The sequence below is a fragment of the Salmo salar genome, chromosome ssa04, assembly GCF_905237065.1.
Source record: "Salmo salar chromosome ssa04, Ssal_v3.1, whole genome shotgun sequence".
Classification (NCBI taxonomy): domain Eukaryota; kingdom Metazoa; phylum Chordata; class Actinopteri; order Salmoniformes; family Salmonidae; genus Salmo; species Salmo salar.
Window position 1 is genome coordinate 19,481,001 of NC_059445.1, and position 21,057 is coordinate 19,502,057.

The 21,057-nt window shown below is 42.3% G+C and overlaps 4 protein-coding genes across 7 annotated transcripts in view; 3 read left to right on the forward strand and 1 right to left on the reverse strand.

The window, feature by feature from the left end:
• The window catches only part of LOC106602408 (zinc finger protein 3), a 30,760-nt gene extending 16,988 nt beyond the window's left edge, over positions 1-13,772 (reverse strand). The window contains exons 1-5 of one of the 2 annotated variants that reach the window (XM_014195027.2): positions 13,149-13,772; positions 8,484-8,586; positions 4,156-6,142; positions 3,415-3,545; positions 1,804-3,236 (exon numbers count right to left, since the gene is read on the reverse strand). In XM_014195027.2, the coding sequence (XP_014050502.2) occupies positions 2,052-3,236; positions 3,415-3,545; positions 4,156-4,444 (1,605 nt within the window). In that variant the 5' untranslated portion in view covers positions 4,445-6,142; positions 8,484-8,586; positions 13,149-13,772 and the 3' untranslated portion in view covers positions 1,804-2,051. Of the gene's footprint in view, positions 1-1,803; positions 3,237-3,414; positions 3,546-4,155; positions 6,143-8,483; positions 8,587-13,148 lie in introns of those variants that run through there. The other variant, XM_014195025.2, reaches the window with a different exon arrangement.
• LOC106602512 (zinc finger protein 69 homolog) overlaps positions 1-21,057 on the forward strand; it is a 506,109-nt gene that overhangs the window by 169,913 nt on the left and 315,139 nt on the right. The window lies entirely within an intron of this gene.
• The window catches only part of LOC106602418 (zinc finger protein 500-like), a 133,216-nt gene that overhangs the window by 99,863 nt on the left and 12,296 nt on the right, over positions 1-21,057 (forward strand). The gene's annotated exons all lie outside the window — the stretch shown is intronic.
• Positions 14,380-15,888, forward strand: LOC106602471 (zinc finger protein 583-like). Its single transcript, XM_014195140.2, has one exon. It carries the CDS (start codon positions 14,619-14,621, stop codon positions 15,471-15,473), a length of 855 nt encoding a protein of 284 aa, XP_014050615.1. The 5' UTR covers positions 14,380-14,618; the 3' UTR covers positions 15,474-15,888.

The following is a 21,057-nucleotide window of genomic DNA, read 5'->3' on the forward strand; positions in this document are numbered from 1 at the left end:
AGCTGGGAGCTTGCGGTGTCTGATACTTGTGAGGTTTGTTTATGACATTTTGCGATGGAACACGTGAAAATTTGATGTACTTGCAAAATTCCCTGCAATTATACACATTTTGCCATTGGGCGTAGAGAAAATGTTGCATTTTTAAAGCAATTGCCGCCAATTGCCCAGCCCTGGCCTACACAGTACAAACACAATATGTAACAGACTTTTAGGCTTATACAGTTGAAGTCGGAAGTTTACATACACCTTAGCCAATTACATTTAAAGTCAGTTTTTCACAATTCCTGACATTTAATCCTAGTAAAAAGTCCCTGTCTTAGGTCAGGTAGGATCACCCCTTTATTTTAAGAATGTGAAATGTCAGAATAATAGTAGAGAATGATTTATTTCAGCTTTTATTTCTTTCATCACATTCCCAGTGGGTCAGTAGTTTACATACACTCAATTAGTATTTGGTAGCATTGCCTTTAAATTGTTTAACTTGGATTAAACATTTCAGGTAGCCTTCCACAAGCTTCCCACAATAAGTTGGATGAATTTTGGCCCATTCTTCCTGACAGAGCTGGTGTAACTGAGTCAGGTTTGTAGGCCTCCTTGCTCGCACACGCTTTTTCAGTTCTGCCCACAAACTGTCTATAGGATTGAGGTCAGGGCTTTGTGATGGCCACTCCAATACCTTGACTCTGTTGTCCTTAAGCCATTTTGCCACAACTTTAGAAGTATGCTTGGGGTCATTGTCCATTTGGAACCAAGCTTTAACTTCTTGACTGATGTCTTGAGATGTTGCTTCAATATATCCACAATTTTCCTACCTCATGATGCCATCTATTTTGTTAAGTGCACCAGTCCTCCTGCAGCAAAGCACCCCCACAACATGATGCTGCCACCCCCATACTTCACGGTTGGGATGGTGTTCTTCGGCTTGCAAGCATCCCCCTTTCTCCTCCAAACATAACGATGGTCATTATGGCCAAACAGTTCGATTTTTGCTTCATCAGACCAGAGGACATTTCTTCAAAAAGTACTATCTTTGTCCCCATGTGCAGTTGCAAACCGTAGTCTGGATTTTTTTATTGCGGCTTTGGAGCAGTGGCTTCTTCCTTGCTGAGCGGCCTTTCAGGTTATGTCGATATAGGACTCGTTTTACTGTGGATATAGATACTTTTGTACCCGTTTCCTGCAGCATCTTCACAAGGTTCTTTGCTGTTGTTCTGGGATTTATTTGCACATTTCGCACCAAAGTACATTCATCTCGAGGAGACAGAACGCGTCACCTCCCTGAGCGGTATGACGGCTGCGTGGTCCCATGGTGTTTATACTTGCGTACTATTGTTTGTACAGATGAACGTGGTACCTTCAGGCATTTGGAAATTCCTCCCAAGGATGAACCAGATTTGTGGAGGTCTACTATTTTTTTCTGAGGTGTTGGCTGATATCTTTTGATTTTCCCATGATGTCAAGCAAAGAGGCACTGAGTTTGAAGGTAGGCCTTGAAATACATCCACAGGTACACCTCCAATAGACTCAAATGATGTCAATTAGCCTATCAAAAGCTTCTATAGCCATGACATCATTTTCGGGAATTTTCCAAGCTGTTTAAAGGCACAGTCAACTTAGTGTATGTAAACTTCTGACCCACTTGAATTGTGATACAGTGAATTATAAGTGAAATAATCTGTCTGTAAACAATTGTTGGAAAAATTACTTGTGTCATGCACAAAGTAGATGTCCTAACCGACTTGCCACAACTAAAGTTTGTTAACAAGAAATTTGTGGAGTGGTTGAAAAACGAGTTTTAATGACTCCAACCTAAGTGTATGTAAACTTCCAACTTCAACTGTATATGCCTTTATATATATATATATATATATATATCACACAATGTCTGGGTGCAATATTCTACCCAGGAAAATTCAACACTGAAATCTGTTAATCTCGTTATTCCAAATGCATCTGTGGGTATTTTCTGCTGACAAAAATAAAAATAAATCCTTGGATTTAGTGAAGGGTTTTATCTCAAGTCAGAAGCTATCAAGTGGAATGGTTATTTTCTATTGAGTGGAATGTTTTTTCTGCTGGTGTATCCTGAGGTAGGTCCTCTCTGAGAACCTATTCTCACAAAGGGGGCAGCTGTAGGGTTTCTCCCCTGTGTGACCCCTCTGGTGCCTCTTCAGGTCACCAGACTGGGCAAAACGCATGTGACACAGGGTACAGCTGTAGGGTTTTTCCCCTGTGTGGACCATCTGGTGTCTCTTCAGGTGGCCAGCCTGGGTGAAGCGCATATGACACTGAGTACAACTAAAGGGTTTCTCCCCTGTGTGGACCCTCTGATGGATCTCCACCTTCTGGAGGCAGCTGAATCCTTTGTTACAGAACATGCAGAGGAACCGTTTCTCTTTACTGTTGCCTGATGTGGCTCCTCCTCCCTGAGCCTGGGCTCTAGCCCTGTCGTTTGAGTTCAATACCTGATCGAAAAGGACATGGCCGTGTGAATCGGAAGGCCCCATCGACGTGGACACTGGGTCGCGATCCCCGAGCATGTGTAAAGGGGAGTGGGTAATGACATCTGGATTTGTCTCTAAGCTTTTCCTGTAATCTAAGAAATCTCTGCCCTGTGAGTGTCCGTCTCCTAGGTGACTAGCTGCATTCCATGTGGGAGGAACGTCGCCCTCCACTTTCACAGTCACTTCATCTATGACCAGACCCTCCCCATTCTTATCTAGGCACCCTTCAGAGTATACACTACTACTGTGCCGGTTCCAGTCCCCTCTAGACAGATCAGTCTGTGTCTCTAAAACCAAGGGCATGTTGCCAGGGTCCATCTCTGTAGCGTAAGAACAAGACGGATCATTACCACCAGTGTCTAACGCGTCACCATCCCCAAAGGAATGAACCGTCCTCTGGTGAAATATCGGTAAATACTCTGAGCCAGAAGCAGGAGGACAGCCCAGTGGCTCCAGTCTCTCTGGGTCTGATCTGTGGTCAGATCCTGTGTGCAACAGCCTGTGTGTTACAGTTAAAGTATTGGTATCTGTCTCTGTCTTGAGGACGGTGTTCAGCGGTCCACTGACCTCCGTGATGCTGTGTCGGGTTCTGGGCTGCACTGGGGCGGTGGTGGGGTCCTGCATTGCTACAGGGGGCACTCCAGCCATTCCAGTCTGAATGTCTCTGCTTTGCCGTGGGTCCTCCTCTCCTTCAGACCTCTCCAGCTTGACCCCAGGACCTGTATCTGCAGACTGACAGAAGAAGTGGAGGTTATTACCGGTAAATGAGTTGAATTGTATAACAATGTTGTAGAGAAGTCTCACAAGCTCCCCTATGGCAGATAAAGATGTACATGTAAGCAAGTGGATAGCTGAGGGGAGCCTTACTTAAATAAACTGGCCACATTTGATGTCACACTATGATACTAACCTCTATCATGATAACATGCTGGGTTGAGGTTCCCCTCCCCTCATCAACAGTGATTGGTTGGTCATCTCTCCATGTATTGTGTCCTGCTGGCTTCACAAAGCTCTTGTGGCCTCCAGTTAGATGTCCTTCACCTGAGAACGTGATTGGGGAACAAACTTCACGTCAGAATAGGCAACCGAAATTAATAATTAATGCATGTGTGTTATATTAAACATAGAGAAGGGAGTAAAATGTAGAACAACTACTAGTCGAATAAGACATGGGAGAGATGACGAATTTTGGCAAAGAGATTTATTTATAGACTAATACACTTGAAACAAATAGCCAAACTGAAAACTGGAGACATTACTAGTGCCTCCACCGCGATCAAAGGACACAAATAAAAAACGCGTACTGTCTTCTAGGGTGGCTAATGCTACTTCCTGATGTTGCCAGGGGTAGACAGACTCACGTGGTGTGCAACATCCGAAAGTGGTGGTGGAATTATTAGTAGAGTACGCACATTTCGTCCGTGTTTTCCCCACAGACGAGCCATTAACTCAAGTTAAGAAGGAAACTGAAGCCTTTAAAGCCTGACTGGAAGTTGTTTTATGTACCAGCCGATCCATGGGGGACAAGTGTATTGCTGGCCGAATACATTAAAGTTGGACGTAGGATGCCAAATGATGTAAAAGGCCGGTTGAACTAGGCTATATATGAACGGCGACAGCCCCCGCTGCCTCGGCCTTCTGCTAAATGTACCTCTTGCCATTCCTCTGTATCGGTCGAGGATCTTGACACTACTGGGACGACTGGCGAGGACGCGCTCTCGAATTGTCCTCTCTGCGCGCTCCCGTGCCACCTTCAGTTCCAATAACTGTAGTTTCCTCCGCAATCCCCTGTTTTCTTTCTGGCTTTGAGAAATTTCCACACGAAACACTGCATAGTCGTCGTCTACGACTTTACAGATCTCTACCACGGCTGCATTCGCTAGAACCTCCATGATGGAGGCTATTTGAGTGTGAAAACCCATACAGTTAACGTTAGCCATTTTTAGCTAACCAGCAGCCAGATAGCATCTATAAACAAAGCCCCGGGACCAATGCTAATTAAACACTGCCTGGGGTAATTATGTTAAAATGTCTAAATAACAACGCTTCTTTCTGGTTACTGTTCACTTCCGTTCTTCTTTAAAGTTTTATGGCCGATTACACCTATTGATGTATTGCAGCCGCCTACGGGGTCTTCTTTGATATTATGGCGGTCCGAAAACAAATGCTGTAGGTGCATGCCGCCACCTACTGTTTTGGCTGTATATCCGCCCAAATAATTAACAAAATACAAATAAACAAGGCAAAACTCAATGTACTCCTTTATTTAGGCTCTGGGGCCTGAGAAGAAGAGCATATTCGGACAGTATTCTTTGCCATGTTTCGGCAGTGAAGTCCTGGAAACCCAAAAACTTTTCAGCTCCAGTTTCTTTGACTTTTTGTTCGTTTATGCAGTACAATTAATCATATGTTCGATAAACACCATAAAATCCACCTTCACAATCAGCATATCAGTACATTTAATCATATGTTCGATAAACACCTAATTTTAAATTGTATCCATTTTAGAATAAGGCTGTAACGTAACAAAATGTGGAAAATGGGAAGGGGTATGAATTCTTTGCGAATGCACTGTACCTTTTTTTGTGAATACCCATCCTGGCACCGTCTGTATTGGTGGGGTAACCATGAGGCAACTGAGGAAGGCTAGACCCAGGTCCAGGCTTTCTATTAACCCAGTCACCAGGCATTAGATGAGACCCTGAAGGAGAAGACAGATTTGCTGATAGACTACCATCAGGGGGGTCTCCCACCACTCTCTGTGAAGGCTGAAGCCCAGGGTGACCTGCTCTGTTCATCATGGATACTGTGGTGTTTGTATCATAAGAACAGGAGGGTCTCTCTCTATCAGGCCCTGCTTCATCCCTGCTCTGAGACTGAAGAGAAGGGTCTGGGCTGCAGACTGGATCCATGACTGGAGCCTCGGTCTATCTGATGACCAGTAGGACTGAGGTTGTTCAGTCCCCCTGTCCACTGGTGGTGATCTGTGTGGTGGTGGAGTCTTTGTCCCTAGCGGTTCGGTGCCAGTTCCGACTCGGGAAGGAAGAGAGATGGCTCCTGATCCAGTGTCCTGATCCGGGGCCAGGGTTTGTGACTAGCCACCTCAGAGGTCCAGTCTCTCCTACCAGCAACACCGAAAACCAGCAGGTCTTCATGGACTACAGACTGTAAACACAAATTCTACAGAAATGCATAAAGGTTTATATAAGAAACAATTTTCTGTACACACAGAAACATGATAATTATAAAATGTTAACCACAGTCAAGCCAGTCTCTAAAACTGGGATTCAAGTACCTAACAATATGGAGCCATTGGAGTAAAAAAAAGAAGTCCATATGTGTTGATTCCAGAATGAAGTAGACAAAATCTATGCCTCGCCCTAGTCTCAGCCAGTATGTTGTCATGGAGACTAAGTTTTGTTGTTGTTTTGTGTTAAACTGTCAGTTTCTGGTTGTGGTGAAAAGTGTTGTCCCCAGCCCAGATTTGAAGACGCTGTCCTATCCATTGACCTCCACTATGTCACCTCTGGTCCTGGCCTGATCTGTGATGTCGTCCCCTAGGCCCTTGGCTGCACCCGTCTGGGTCTTGGAATCCAAGATTGACACGCAGACTCATCTGTTAGCCTCCAGCCAACCACCTACAGAAAGAGGTTAGAAAATGTGACCGGTTTCAGGAAGCTAGGCGTATGTCGCACGTCACTACTTCACAGGAGAGGTATTTGAACGTAACAAAATGTTTGTTTTTTTAATCAAAATGCGTTTTTGTGCAGAAATGCCTTCTGGAACATGTAAACTTTCATATGCCTTTATAACAAACTTGTATGCCATCTGTAAATATGAATACAATTGTTATATTGTGAGCCTAATTGGTTTAGCCACAGAAAGAGACAGGAACCTTCCTGCTTGCCATGATTGGCTAAGATAATGGATGGGCTGGACATGCAGAGAGATGAGCTCGGATTGGTCTGCCATGTAGCATGCTTCCATCTATAACATGAGCTTCTCAGTATGTGTAGATAATAATTTCTACCACAGATTTGTGAAAGACGTCATGAAGAACTGCAAAAGTGCCCTTAATGAAACAGGCGCTATCGACAACGATCAGAGAGAAAGAGTTGTGAAGGTCTACTTTCTGGAGGACGATCGTGCCATGCTGACTCTAGGACTCTTAAAATGAATCAGACAATGAGGAAATCCCTGACTTAGGTAAAAACAGTTTCATTTAACCAGACATTGTAGTCTTTTGATGACAGTGATGTGGAAGAAACGGCGATCAACAGTGTTGTTGTCATGGAAGAAGTTGACCAAGTTTTGAAATCAGTGGAATGTCTGGTGGAAACAGAGTATGATTGCAATTGCGAAGGGAGTCAAAAAGAGGACCCTGAAGGCGGTTGTATAAAACAACTGTCTCTGGATTACATTTCAACTAAGGCCAACCATGGCATCCATGACAGAGAGGGAGAAGCGTTCATCCATGTATACGGATAAGAGTCCAGCTACAATTTCATATATGTTAGAATTTTTTTCAGAAAGTTGTTTTCAATGCAAGTTAGTGTACTGTTGGCTAGCTAACATTAGCTGGCTGGCTCACTAGCTAACGTTACGTGTATGATCTGTGTAGTAATATTATTTGTCTCTCAGAAATCCATTTGCATTGCTAGTTATAGCTTAATGTTAGCTAGCTAGCTAACATTGAACCAAGTTGGTTAGCTTTAGCTACCTGCAGATTCATGCATGGTGCATGGTAGTATGAGTTGGGATTATGGTTGATTGTTTAGCTAGCTACCTACCTGTCTAAACAAAACACTCCACTATGCAAGTAATCATTTCACTGTACCGTTTACAACTTCTGTATCCTGTGCATGTGACAAATAAACGTTGATTTTAGTGTGTGTTTACCAGAGACGGTAATGTGAAGAACAACATGACCTGCACCAAAGCCAAATTAGGATATAGGCCAAGGACTAGATAGTGTATTTTTACTATTACTTTTTTATACTACTTTCACTGCTTTGAAGTCTTGAAATCTTTGGTTGTTTACTATGCCATCTTACTATGTTTACCACGTGGCCTCACATGTGAATCCTTAAAGAGATGGGTGGGGCTAAGGCTTAAGAGGGAGTGAACTATGCTGAATGGGTGTAGACAAAGAAGAGCGCTCCAGTAGGTGTACCAAAACATTCAAGTGACATTTTCTCAAAAGTGGGGTTAAGTTTATCAACTTTCAAAGCAGAATTACTTTCACATTGTATGATATAAAAGTAGAGAAACTGGTATCCAATGTAAAAAACACTTTCTAATTTTGCTACATAGGTCACAAATAGGTGGTAGGTCAAGTTCATACATTATAATGTGTGTTTGTAACATAAGTTGCATTGATTTAATTTTATGAATGATGAAAAAGACAAAATAATAGCCAGGCGCATCACTTTACCATTGAAGATTGTGAGACAAATTACAAGATTATGTTATAATACTGTTTATGCATCGAACAGCTTTGATGGGTACTCTCTCATCTGTGTCTGTGTGAACTGAGAGGAGCCTAAAAACCTACAGCTGGCATTCCATAGATAATATGTGGTGGGTGTAACAGACAGACACAGACAGAGAGACAGAGAGAGACAGAGAGAGAGCCTAGAAGAATAGAACAAAACCCTTATTGTGTCTAATCATTCTTGCATCTGGGAAACAGCACCAAAGGCATTCCACCCCTCCCATGCCGCCAATCGGCATGATCGGCATGGGAGGGGTGGAACCAGCCATGACTAAGCATTCTTAGTGTGTTATATAAGAACCAGCATTGTCTGTAAAGGTTAAGCCTAGGCAACACATTTTAGAGTGTAGGGTGGACAGCCTCATTATTGCAATAATTAATCGATATTGAATTAAGATCATTGTTTGAAGAAATGACAGTCTCTCTTAGTAAGAATTTCCACAACAAGATCTACTGTATGTAGGCTATATGTATTTCTCCCTTACTTTGCTCTCCCATCTTCAGCAGATCAATGCTCGCTGGTCCGTTCTCTATTGTCTCCTCTTTGACTAGCAGCAGATCAGGCTTCCCATTCTCCATCTCTATTGACTGTAAGAGATACAGTGTGAGAGGATGTTGGATCAAGAAATCTGACATGAGCACCCTGCTATTGAGCATCTTCTAGTTGGGAAATGAGGGATTGCTATGAGTATTATGCAAATGTTAGTTGATTTGATTACTTGACACTCTTTAATGGTTTTATAATTCAAAGTAATGGTCCCACACTTAAGACAAAATTAATCAAGACCTTGGCGCATTTACACAAAGATTCTCAGTGTAAAAGTATTCATTATGATCTAATAGGCAAAACTGTTCCTAGGTCTGCACTCCTACTCAGAGGCTTTGTGAATATTGACCTTCAATTAAACTTAGTCTCAAATTTCGCCGCCAGTCCCTTTTAATAACAGGACAACAGCACACATTTCAGCAAATAAAGGCCTGTTTCAAATAAACACGGGGTCTAAATGATATGTTTAATGAATTTACCATAAATTACAATGAATTGTTTAGGGACAGTTAAAATAAACACCCTCCCCCCTCATAAAATGAACTCTAAAATGATTATTAACACCATGAATAACAATAACTGATGCAACCCTGTGTTTGTAAACTTGGATATCGACTTTACCACTTCAGAATGGTTTTGTGGCACAGTCGATGCCACGCAGGGCTAACTCGCTGACCACAACCGACAAACTCACTCTCCCTGCCTGTCTCATTACACTATGATCAGAGCTGGCTGCAGATAATGATCAGCTAGGGGGAAGTCAGAATTTCAACATTTTGATGCTATATTCATGATGATATCAAATATATGCAATGAATTTTGAACCAACAGGTTTCTGTACGAATGCGCCACACACAACCAATCAGCAACGCACAATTGAATACCGATTACCGACTTTTAGCGCTTCTCATCATGGTTTGTGCCACAATCAAGTAGAGTACGTCAATCTCGACAAACAAAAAAATACATCCATCCCTACTCAGTATCGAAGGCTTGGTTTGACAATCTTTGAACGTCATTAAACTTTTTGGTGTTTTGCAACAGATGTCTCGTTCCATTAATCAAATGGCCATTGTGCAGTTTGGAGTTATATCAGAGTGGAGTGGATGATCATGGGCAGGTAGCCTACAGGGGACTTTTGAAGTAGCCTAATCAGATTAACACATTGTGACTGCAACTCCCAACGGGCTCCGGAGAAGGCAAGGTCGAGTCATGTTTCGGAGGACGCATGACCCGCCTAACCGCGCTTCTTAACACCTGTTCGCTTAACCCGGAAGCCAGCTGCACCATGTGTCGTCGGAGGAAACACTGTTCAACTGACGACCAAAGTCATGTTTCGGAGGACGCGTGACTCGACCTTGCCCTCTCCCGTTGAGTTGCAGTAATGAGACGAGTTCGTAATCACAAAATTGAGGAGAAAAAAGGGGGTACAAAAAAAAATATAATAATTAACCTTATTTACATAAGTATTCAGACCCTTTGCTATGAGCTCAGGTGCATCCTGTTTCCATTGATCATCCTTGAGATATTTCTACAACTTGGAGTCCACCTGTGGTAAATTCAATTGATTGGACATGATTTGGAAAGGCACACACCTATATAAAAGTTCCCATCATTATTAAATGGGAGAAGTTTGGAACCACCAAGACTCTTCCTAGAGCTGGCCGCCCGGCCAAACTCAGCAATCGGGGGAAAAGGCCTTGGTCAGGGAGGTGACCAAGAACCCGATGGTCACCCTGACAGAGCTCCTCTGTGGAGATGGGAGAACCTTCCAGAAGGACAACCATCTCTGCAGCACTCCACCAATCAGGCCTTTATGGTAGAGTGGCCAGACTGAAGCCACTCCTCAGTAAAAGGCACATGACAGCCCGCTTGGAGTTTGCCAAAAGGCACCTAAAGGACTCTCAGACCATAAGAAACAAGATTCTCTGGTCTGATGAAGCCAAGATTGAACTTTTTGGCCTGAAAGCCAAGCGTCACGTTTAGAGTTCACCTTCCAACAGGACAACGACCCTAGGCACACAGCCAAAGACAACGTAGGAGTGGCTTCAGGACAAGTCTCTGATGTCCTTGAGTGGTCCAGCCAGAGCCCAGACTTGAACATCTCTGGAGAGACCTGAAAATTGCTGTACAGCGATGCTCCCTATCCAACCTGACAGAGCTTGGGATTAACTGCCCAAATACAGGTATGCCAAGCTTGTAGCATTATACCCAAGACTCAAGGCTGTAATCGCTGCCAAAGGTACTTCAACAAAGTACTGAGTAAAGGGGTCTGAATACTTATGTAAATTATTTTATGTGTATATATAAATTTGCTAAAATGTATAAAAACTGTTTTAGCTTTGTCATTATGGGGTATTGTGTGTAAATTTGAGGGGGAAAAAAACAATTGAATACATTTTAGAATAAGGCTGTAACGTAACAAAATGTGGAAAAAGTCAAGGGATCTGAATACTTTCAGAATGCACTGTATACAGTAACTAACCCCTCTACTGCACACATTTTGGTTTTACATGTTTTTATTTTATTTATTATGTTCCAAGGTGGTGTCCGTCCCCAAAAGGACCAACTTTGGAAAACCCTGGTATATATATCTATCATTGGTCATGACGCGCGAATTTCACCTGATCGCGGCTGACTGCCCATGTGGTCATGTTGTCTAAACTCTTAGGCACTGAAGCTTGTGGTGATCGGTGGCATGTTATAGAACCTATCCACAATATTGTAGGCTACAGCTTAGTCGTTAAGGTTGTAAAGGATGTGGAAGTTACTGTCTCACTGACCAAGGCCAATTTCGACTCAGGGTTGGTCACATGACCCACTACAGTGACTGCTTTTCTCATTCCAATGATTTGATGATTGACAATCTATAAAATGTTTATTTTGCATGCTCGCGCACATGACGCGGGCAGTGTGGTCCGCATGTATAATTGCGCAAGCGTTTGAATAACATGTATGTACATTTATTTTCCATCACTGCTTGCGCACGTCTGCATAGCCTCTCCCATATCCTCATTGGTATTTAGGAGTTTATATCCACGTGGGTGATTTGAAAGGTGAACTGAGGTCCACACTCCAGTCCTGTTGGTGGTGGTACTGCACCTTAAAGTTGGTTGCCAACTGCCATATAAAGTCCAAAGAAGGAGAGATTACTAGAAACAAACTCTGTTTTCCCTTTTCTCTGGATTAATTGTCAGAGGACCTTGTGCATTTCAGGCAAATTAACAACCCAATGTTTATATCGCAGGGCAAATTAGCTAGCAACAGCAACCTAATTGCCATAAATGTATAATGCTTTTCTACCTGTACCCAAATTAATACAGTTGGTTCAGAGTTCGTTTTGATATTTCAACCTGCGTGTCCTGATCGTGTCTGATGTGGGTGGCCAAAATCAACATGGACGCGAGCGGTGTGGTCAACATGTAAGACACTGCATTGCAGTGCTAGAGATGTTACTACAGGGTAGGGAGTGCGTCATCCGGGTTAGCAAGTCCTTGTGGCGGGCCGGGCGCCTGCAGGTTGACGTCGGTTGTCAGGTGAACGGTGTTTCCTCCGACACATTGGTGCGGCTGGCTTCCGGGTTAAGCGGGCGGGTGTTAAGAAGCGCGGTTTGGCGGGTCATGTGTCGGAGGATGCATGACTCGACCTTTGTCTCCCAGCCCGTTGGGGAGTTGCAGCGATGAGACAAGATCGAAAAAGGGGGTAAAATACAACAAAAAAAATGTACTTTTTTTAAAATGCAAATAACAAGTTATATGCAAATCCCTTTCATTTGAACCATTAATCATTAGAGGCAATACTATAGGTACAATGTTAATTGGTTCTGTATCCTGATTGTCTATGGCGTCAGATGAGTGCCAAATCGAGATGAGCACGCGAGCAAGAAAATAAATCACAGCGCGAGCAGATTTGTATCTAAGAAAACTAGTTGCGCGAGCGCATAAACTACTTTGATCGTGCATAGGTAGGGCTGGGCTGGAAATTAAACTTGAGAGCTTGAAACATTGATATTGAACAAGTTCAAAATCATTGTCGAATGCAATAAATTAGTCCGAGTGCATGCAGAGATTTCTGCACTCTCACAAATACACCCTGCCCATGCATGAAAGTCTCTTCTCACAAACACAATTTCCATGTTGCTCTCATTATCCATCTCAGGAGTGAACGTTTGACAGTTCTATATCGTGGCGCTCTGCTCCTAGTGGTTTACCCAAGGTTCCGGTCAAGAAGTTCAGATATTGATTGAACGATCCGTACATGGATCGAACAGCTTACTCTTTAACATTCAGAAAACCATAAGGTGATATTGTATTTAATGTATTCAATTTCCTTAGGTATAATGGTTTAATTGGGTAGGGAGGTGAACTAGGCTTTTGACCTTCGCCGTCTCTGGTCCACACTCCAGTTCAATTTGCGGCGGTAATGCATCACTAAAGTTGGTTGCCAACCGCCATTTAAAAACCACTGAAGAAGAACTGTATTCGGAAGTGAAAAGTAACCAAGAACAATATCCACGGCAGCGTTTTAATTGTTATATAGACTTTTATTATCACCTTGAAACTCCAAATATTACTTATGTAACTGCACAGCCACACATACTTACCCCAGGCAGTGTTAAATTCGCGTTGGAGACAGGTCTTGGTTGATAGATGTTATTAAGGTAACGCTAGCTAGCTGCTAACAATGGCTAACTGTAGGCCTATGGTTTTTCACACTCAAATAGCCTCCATCATGGAGGTGCTAGCGAATGCAGCCGTGGCAGATATCTGTAAACTCGTAGACGACGACTATGCAGTGTTTCGTTTGGAAATAACTCAAAGCCAGAATGAAAGCAGGGCATTGCGGAGAAAACTACAGCTACTTGAAATGAAGGTGGCACGGGAGCGCGCAGAGAGGACGCGAGAACGCGTTCTCGCCGGTGGTCCCAGTAGTGTCAAGATCCCCGACCGATACAAAGGAACGGCAAGAGGTTGGCTACATTTTGCAGAAGGCCGATGCTGCGGGGCCTGTCGCCCCGATCACATCTGCGCATGTGTGACGTTAGATGTTTACCACATATGGTTAATCAGAATTGGGTCTTGGTCAGTTTTGGGATAGTATGCAATAATTCCCCTGGTTACTAAGCTAACTTGCAGAAAAACACTATCATATTCAAACCAGATTATTGATTTACTGGTATTTCCCATTTACTAATAGAAAACAATAGATGTATTATGTTCCACGCATCATATCAATACATAGTAAATCAAGGAATTATAAGTAGTGTTACCTTACATCCTTGCCAATTGTAGACAGTGTCAAAACTGTCAATAGTGTACAATTTAGCGTTCAGCATTGACAGTACCTAACCAACCTTTTCCCCAATCACTCTCTCAGGTGAAGGACATCTCACTGGAGACCACAGGGGCTTTGTGAAGCCTGCGGGACACAATGCGTGGAGAGATGAACCAATCACTGTTGATGAGGGGAGTGGAACCTCAACCCAGCATGTTATTGTGATAGAGGTTTGTGTAATAGTATTACATCAAACTTACAGTTAATCAAATGTGGCCAGTTTATTTCAGAAAGGCTCACCTCAGCTATTCACTTGCTCACATCCCTACAACATTGTTATCCAATTCTACTCATGAACCGGTAATAGCCTCCCCTTTTCTTATGTCAGTCTGCAGATGAAAATGCAGCAGGTCCTGGGGTCAAGCTGGAGAGGACTGAACGAGAGAAGGACCCACGGCACCAGACTGGAGCAGCGGCTGGAGTGGCGCCCTATGTAGCCACCGAGGACCTCGCTGCTGCGCCCCAGGCCAGGACCCGACGCAGGATCACGGAGGTCAGTGGAACGCTGAACACCATCCTCAAGTCAGAGACAGACACAGAGACTTTAACTGTAACACAAAGGCTCTTACACACAGGATCTGACCACAGATCAGACCCAGAGAGACTGGGCAGTCGTCTTGCTCCCGGCTCAGAATACTTAGCAGTATTTCACCAGAGCCAGGGGACAGTTAATTCCCGTGGAGATGGTGACACATTCGACACTGGCGGTGATGATCCGTCTTGTTCTTACGCTACAGAGATGAACCCTGGCAACATGCCCTTGGGTTTAGAGAGACAGACTGATCTGTCTAGAGAGGACTGGAACCGGTACAGTAGTAGTGTATACTCTGAAGGGTGCCTAGATAAGAAGGGGGAGGTTATAGTGGTAGATGACGTGACTGTGAAAGTGGAGGGCGACGCTCCTCCCACATGGAATGCAGATGGTCACCTAGGAGACGGACACTCACAGGACAGAGATTCCTTTGATTACAGGGGAAGCTTAGATACAAATCTAAATGTCACGACTCACTCCACTTTACACGCATTCAGGGATCACGATGCCGTATTCACTTCTAAGGCACTTTCCAATTCACATGGCAGCGTTCTTTTCAATCAGGTACTGAACTCAAATGACAGGGCTATAGCCCAGGCTCTGGGAGTGGGAGCCACATCGGGCAATAGTAAAGAGAGACGGTTCCTCTGCATGTTCTGTAACAAAGGCTTCAGCTGCCCCCAGAAGGTGGAGATCCACCAGAGGGTCCACACAGGAGAGAAACCCTTCAGCTGTTCCCAGTGTCATATGTGCTTTGCTGAGGCTGGCAACCTGAAGAGGCACCAGAGGGTCCACACAGGGGTGAAACCCTTCAGCTGTACCCAGTGTCAAATGCGCTTTGCTCAGGCTGGTGACCTGAAGAGGCACCAGAGGGTCCACACAGGGGAAAAACCCTTCAGTTGCCTCCACTGTGAGAAGAAGTTTTCCCGCCAGCACCAGCTGAAGATGCACCTGAAGGTCCACACGGAAGAGAGGCCATTTGCCTGTACGCACTGCAGGAAGAGGTTCTCAGAGAGGAGCTACCTCAGGATACACCAGCAGAAAAACCATTCCACTCTATAGCATAGAAAGTAACCATTCCACTCGATAGCTTCTGACGTTTAGCTCAAACCCTGCATTAAAGGAAAATATTAATTTTAGTCAGCAAAAAGATAACGATAGTAATAGATTTCAGTGTTGAATATTGCATCCAGACATTGTGTGTTTATATATGGCATATTTAAGCCGAAAAAGTCAGTTACATAGTGTTTGTTCTGTGGTGCCTATATAATGTTCACAAATGCCTAGTTCCTTACTTTCATTCAACTACTTAATGTTTTTCCTAAGACACTTGTAATGAGAAAATGTATGCAGTTTATCTAGTTCATGCAGATTTTTTGTTGAGTGTGTATGTGTGGTTTTCATATGGTGTATTTAAAACTGGTTTATGTTTAATAAACACAAAATGGGACTTTTCATTCTAAGACTTTCATTGAAACTCCCTTAAGTATACATCACATCTTATCTCACCCTATTCTGCATACACATTACAGCGCTTCATAGCCAAGTTAGTCACTAGTTAACAAAGTCATGATTATGGCTAAACCCTGCCTATTTCTAAAATGTATCTTCTTAAAATTAGATTATAAACTTAACTTCACTGCTATACCTTATGGCTAATCTTAAATTAAAACCAAAAAGCACGTTTTTGTTTTCATTAATGTTTATGTTATAGCCAATTTTTATTGTGTGGCTGTGTTAATTAGGGACGACCAATACCTAACAAACACCTACTGTACACGTCAAAAGATTAGTCAGGTTTGTCTGATGTTGACTTGACTTATCATAGCTTATCAACATATTTATGTCCACCATGATGGGTTTAAAAACAATGAAGTCATTCTGTAACTACAGTATAGGACTCATGTAGTGGGGATGGGTAAACACTCCATGTTGAAAGTGTGTTTATTATCTGAGTGTACGTACCTGAGGGAGTGTATGTCTGTGTAATCTGTATCATCTGTCTCTTCCAGGAGGAGGGTCCAGAGGTGCTGCTGGTGAAGGAGGAGGGGTGTGAGGAGGGTCTGGGGAACCCTGAGGGGACCATGGTCATGGAGGACAACCAGACTACACCTCCTCCTGAACACACAGAGGAACCAGCTGAGCAGCATAGAACCACACACAGTCTCACTGAGGTGAGTGCACTGTGAACTGCTGTCTGAATGGTGTTTGGTCAGAGCCCGTATCCACAAAGCATTTTAGAGTAGGAGTGCTGATCTAAGATCAGTTTTGCCTTTTAGATCATAATGAATATATAGACAGGTGGGGAACTGGGCCCAGATTCACAAAACACATCTTACTCAAACTTACGAACCATCTTAAGAATTTTTTGGGGATCCTTCTTGTTCTTAGTTCATAAGATAGTAAGTGCAATTCCTCAACAATGTCTTAAGATTTAATGATTTTCTTCCGAATCTTAAGATATTTGTTGCTAGGCAACCGTTTTATCTAGCTATTTAGCTGGCAATGGCAATCATGTTGGCATATTTCGTACTGAGATGACTGTTCTAAAACATGTTATTGGGTTTAAAATAATCAATGCTGAACTTTCAGATTAAGTTTGTGTGAATTAAACATGTTCAATTGCTTTCATGAGCTTTTTCTCTCACTGCCCTGAGTTTAAGACAAGGGTTTAGCTATCTTGTAATTAAGAACATTTCCAATAACTTCATTTTCCAGAATCTAATTTCTTAACTTTTTGCTTAAGGAGAAACATTAGAAATAGCGCAAGAACATTTCCAATAACCTTTGAGGAATAGCAACTTTGCTTAACTTGCTTCTTAAGTCTATAGTTAAGGAAAAAAATGGCAGTTAAGAACATATTTCTTAAGAAAGTTTTGTGAATCTGGGCCCTGATCCTCGATCAGCACTTCTGAGAAAAACTTGTATTTAATTTTTTAAAATTTCTTTACAACATTATCACACTCAACCAACATTAAACACACCACATTTCAACACATTACATCGTTCTCTCATCCTGGTCTAAATACATTTTTTGACTGTGGGGTTTATTGTTGATGTACTCTTCTCATACTTTGTTTACTTGATATCTAGCAAACTCATTCAAAACTGTCGCTGTCCCGCTGTCTTAGCTGTTGACACTCACGCACAGCCTATCCTTGCACCCACTGTCACAGCGGATTAATGAAATGCGTAGTTCGGAGAAAATAGTTACAAAAAATGTTTTTCAAACAACTAACGTTAAAATAAGAGTACAAAGTGTGAACCACCTAGCTTTGAAGTAGTTACAATGTCCATTTCCCTGCCTTTGAGAGGAGCGGGCTAGTAGATACCCATAGACTTAGCAACTGCACTAAGCTAACTACAGTATATGCTACCTTCAACTTTCTTCAAACTGCATGCAGAGACATAAAAATGGTATCCATGAGTGTCTGACTGGGTAATTATGAAATCACCAAAGATACCGAAGTATCCATTTAACCAATTTACCAACTGGTGATTTCACCAGGCAGGCCAAAACTCCATCCCACCAAAACAGGTTGAAATTTCAGGCGGACTTTTTAAACAGCTCTTAAACTAAAAGGCATTATCATAATTTTCACAATATTACAGTATTATTCAAACCTAATAGTGTGGAAATGGATATAAAATACAGGAAAAATACATATGACTGCACAGGGCCTTTTGAGACTAAATTTATCAAGACCCGGGCTTGTATCCACAAAGTCTCAGAGTAAGAGTACTGATCTTTCCAAATAACCTTACTCATTATGATCTAAAAGGCTAAACTGATCCTAGATTACTCCTACTCTGAGAGGCTACTTCATCCTATGGTACTACAGCTATGACATTTGTTTACTCATTTGTATTTTAATTTATGGCCAGTAGACAGAAGACAGGTAATGAATTGAACATAGATTTCACATTCCATGAAACTATGGCACGTCACATTAAAAGGAAACAAATAATTAATTATATTAAGAAATTGTGTCATAGCCCTGTTGCAAGAAACTAATTTAATGGGACAAGTCTTGGAACAAATGAAAAAATATTTTGGAGAAATATTTTTAACATCTTAGTCACTGTTAGCAGTTGATGTTATTCTTCAATAACACAAACTCCAAAGCAAATCAGGGGGAGAAAAATAGATTTATTTGAAAAGGACAAATCATAGATGTTATTCTGGGAGGTAGATGTTCATTCCCCCTGTCCTCAGATTTTCTCCACAGAACAAAGAAACAGGATGCCACTTATAACACCCCACCCTAGCCTTGGGTAGACCAGTCAGATGACCTTGTAGTACAACTGGGCCAATGGCCAAATAACAAATGTCCTGCTCCAGACTCAATGTACAGACCAATGAAAACGTGGCTCTGAGTTCAGGACTGACATGCCACAAATTCTAAACAGCTGTTTAACTGAAAACCAACTATTTCCATTGACAATTCTCTATTTACCATTAGTACTCTAGTTTAGTACTCTCGTCCTCTGCGTTGTGTATTTATCTTCAAAATACTATTATAATACCCAAAGCAAGGGGAGTGGCAGTGCTGTTCAAGAATACTATTAAGCACAAGTTAAAGTCTCAGTATGTTGAGCTCAACGGTCGGTTTATTTTCAAACATGTTATATTGGGCAATGCAGAAGTGCTTATTGTGAATATTTATGGGCTACTGAGTGGAACAGCAGTCTAAGGCATTGCATCTAAGTGCTAGAGGAGTCACTACAGACCCTGGTTCGATCCTGGGCTGTATGACAATCGGCCGTGATTGGGAGTCCCATAGGGCGGCGCACAATTGGCCCAGCATCGTCCGTGAGAAAACAGTGACCTCTACTAAAAATAGGAGGATCAGCTTTCTATAGGCTAGGCCTACCTACATACTCAACTTTCCTAATATTAAGCACATTGCTTATATTTACAACAGGAGTATAGCCTACCTGGCTGGCATGAAAATAAACCACGGGGAAAGTGTCCTCCATTCGGTATTTATGTGCATAGATGACATGCATTTTTTTCCCGCTGACCCCGTTTCGATACAGGTGCATGATAATGGTCCATTCTAAACAAATTTCACATACATACTAAATAATATTTAAAGGCAAGATTAAATCAAGAATAGTCTGATGGGTGACAATATTAGCCTATCACTTGTGAATGATGCCCAGCATAAGAAACAATGCATTTTTTTTGCAACATTTCCAAATCATAGTCACACACCTCATGTAGCCTAGCCCATAGCCCTATAAGGTTTGTATCACAACTAAAGTGGCCAAATAACTTCTTAAAATTTAGCACAATTTAGCGCTTTACAAGGGGTGTAGAGCCTAACTGGCATACATAAGCAGTGCGTTTCAAGTTTGGGTTAGATCATTTTCACCATAAAATTGCATTTTGCGATCACTTTTGATAATGGTGTTTTCCGCTAATGGAACATTCGCGCTTATACCCTACTACCATGTGCGCATTGCAGCTCTTATGTGAAGAAATAGCCTAATAGTTTATCAACATTTTAAGCTAAGCGTTCTGATCTGTCACATTGCGTAAAAAAGTTTTTGGGATGCTAGTAGTTGTATTAATGAGATCTATCGCATTCCACAACTGTCCCAGACTGTTAGGAATATTTATTTCTCGCACAGAATGGAATAGGTCGACCTTTGTACAAGTAGATTGAATAGTGCTTTTGCTGTTCGTTAGGCCTACTCATATTGTTGGCTGATAAATTAAATGGACAGGTCTTCCAATATGTGACCCAAACTTGTATGCTGTCTGTAAATACAAATAAAATGGTTAAATTACAAACCTAGTTGGTTTAGCCAGAAAAAAAAGACAGCAAATCATGGCTAGCGGGAAGGTTGCTAAAATAATGAGGGGGCTGGACATGCAGAGAGATTAGTTTCGATTGGTCTGCCATATAGCACACTTGTCTATTTGAGCTTGTCAGTATGTCTAGGTTATCCTGTCTAACGCTACTTTTTTTAAAAAATGGATCCCGTAGTAAAAATTTATAAACCTAATGTCAAGTTAAAGTGTACTGTTAACTAGCTAGTGTTAGGTGGCTGGCTCGCTAGCTAACGTTATGTGTATGCTCTCTACTGTCTGGAGACCGAGTTTTGAAATCAGTGGAATTTGAGTATGATATCTAAGGACATGGAGTAAACACCTGTCTCCGGATTACATCTTCAAACTAAGGGCAACCATGGCATCCGACAGGAGTCGCGTCCAACCATGATGTATACTAGTAAGATAGTCTAGCTAGCTACATTTTCAGATATTACACGTTTGACACATTTGCTTGACTAGTTATAGCCTAATGTTAGCTAGCTAACATTGAACCTGGTTGGTTAGCTACCTGCAGATTCATGCAGGGTAGTAATGTCATGAGTTCGGATTATGGGTCATTGTTTACCTAGCTAGCTACATGTCTTAACAAAAGACTCTCGTCTTAGTGTGCCAGAGCGCAGAATAACGGATGAATTTATGAACGCTCAACACCCGTTGAAAATAGCCCGTTGAAAATAGCCGGTGTCAGTAAACGTCAGCAAAAAAGCTAAATGAAATTGTTGCCAGCTGCACAGTTAGTCACCATCGCTCTGGATAATATGAAAACAGCCCTGCTAGGTCGAATAAAATGGTCAGTGGGGTGTT

Excerpts from the sequence above, each read along its gene's own strand:
- LOC106602471 (XM_014195140.2), top strand. The coding sequence starts at position 14,619 with ATGAACCCTGGCAACATGCCCTTGGGTTTAGAGAGACAGACTGATCTG.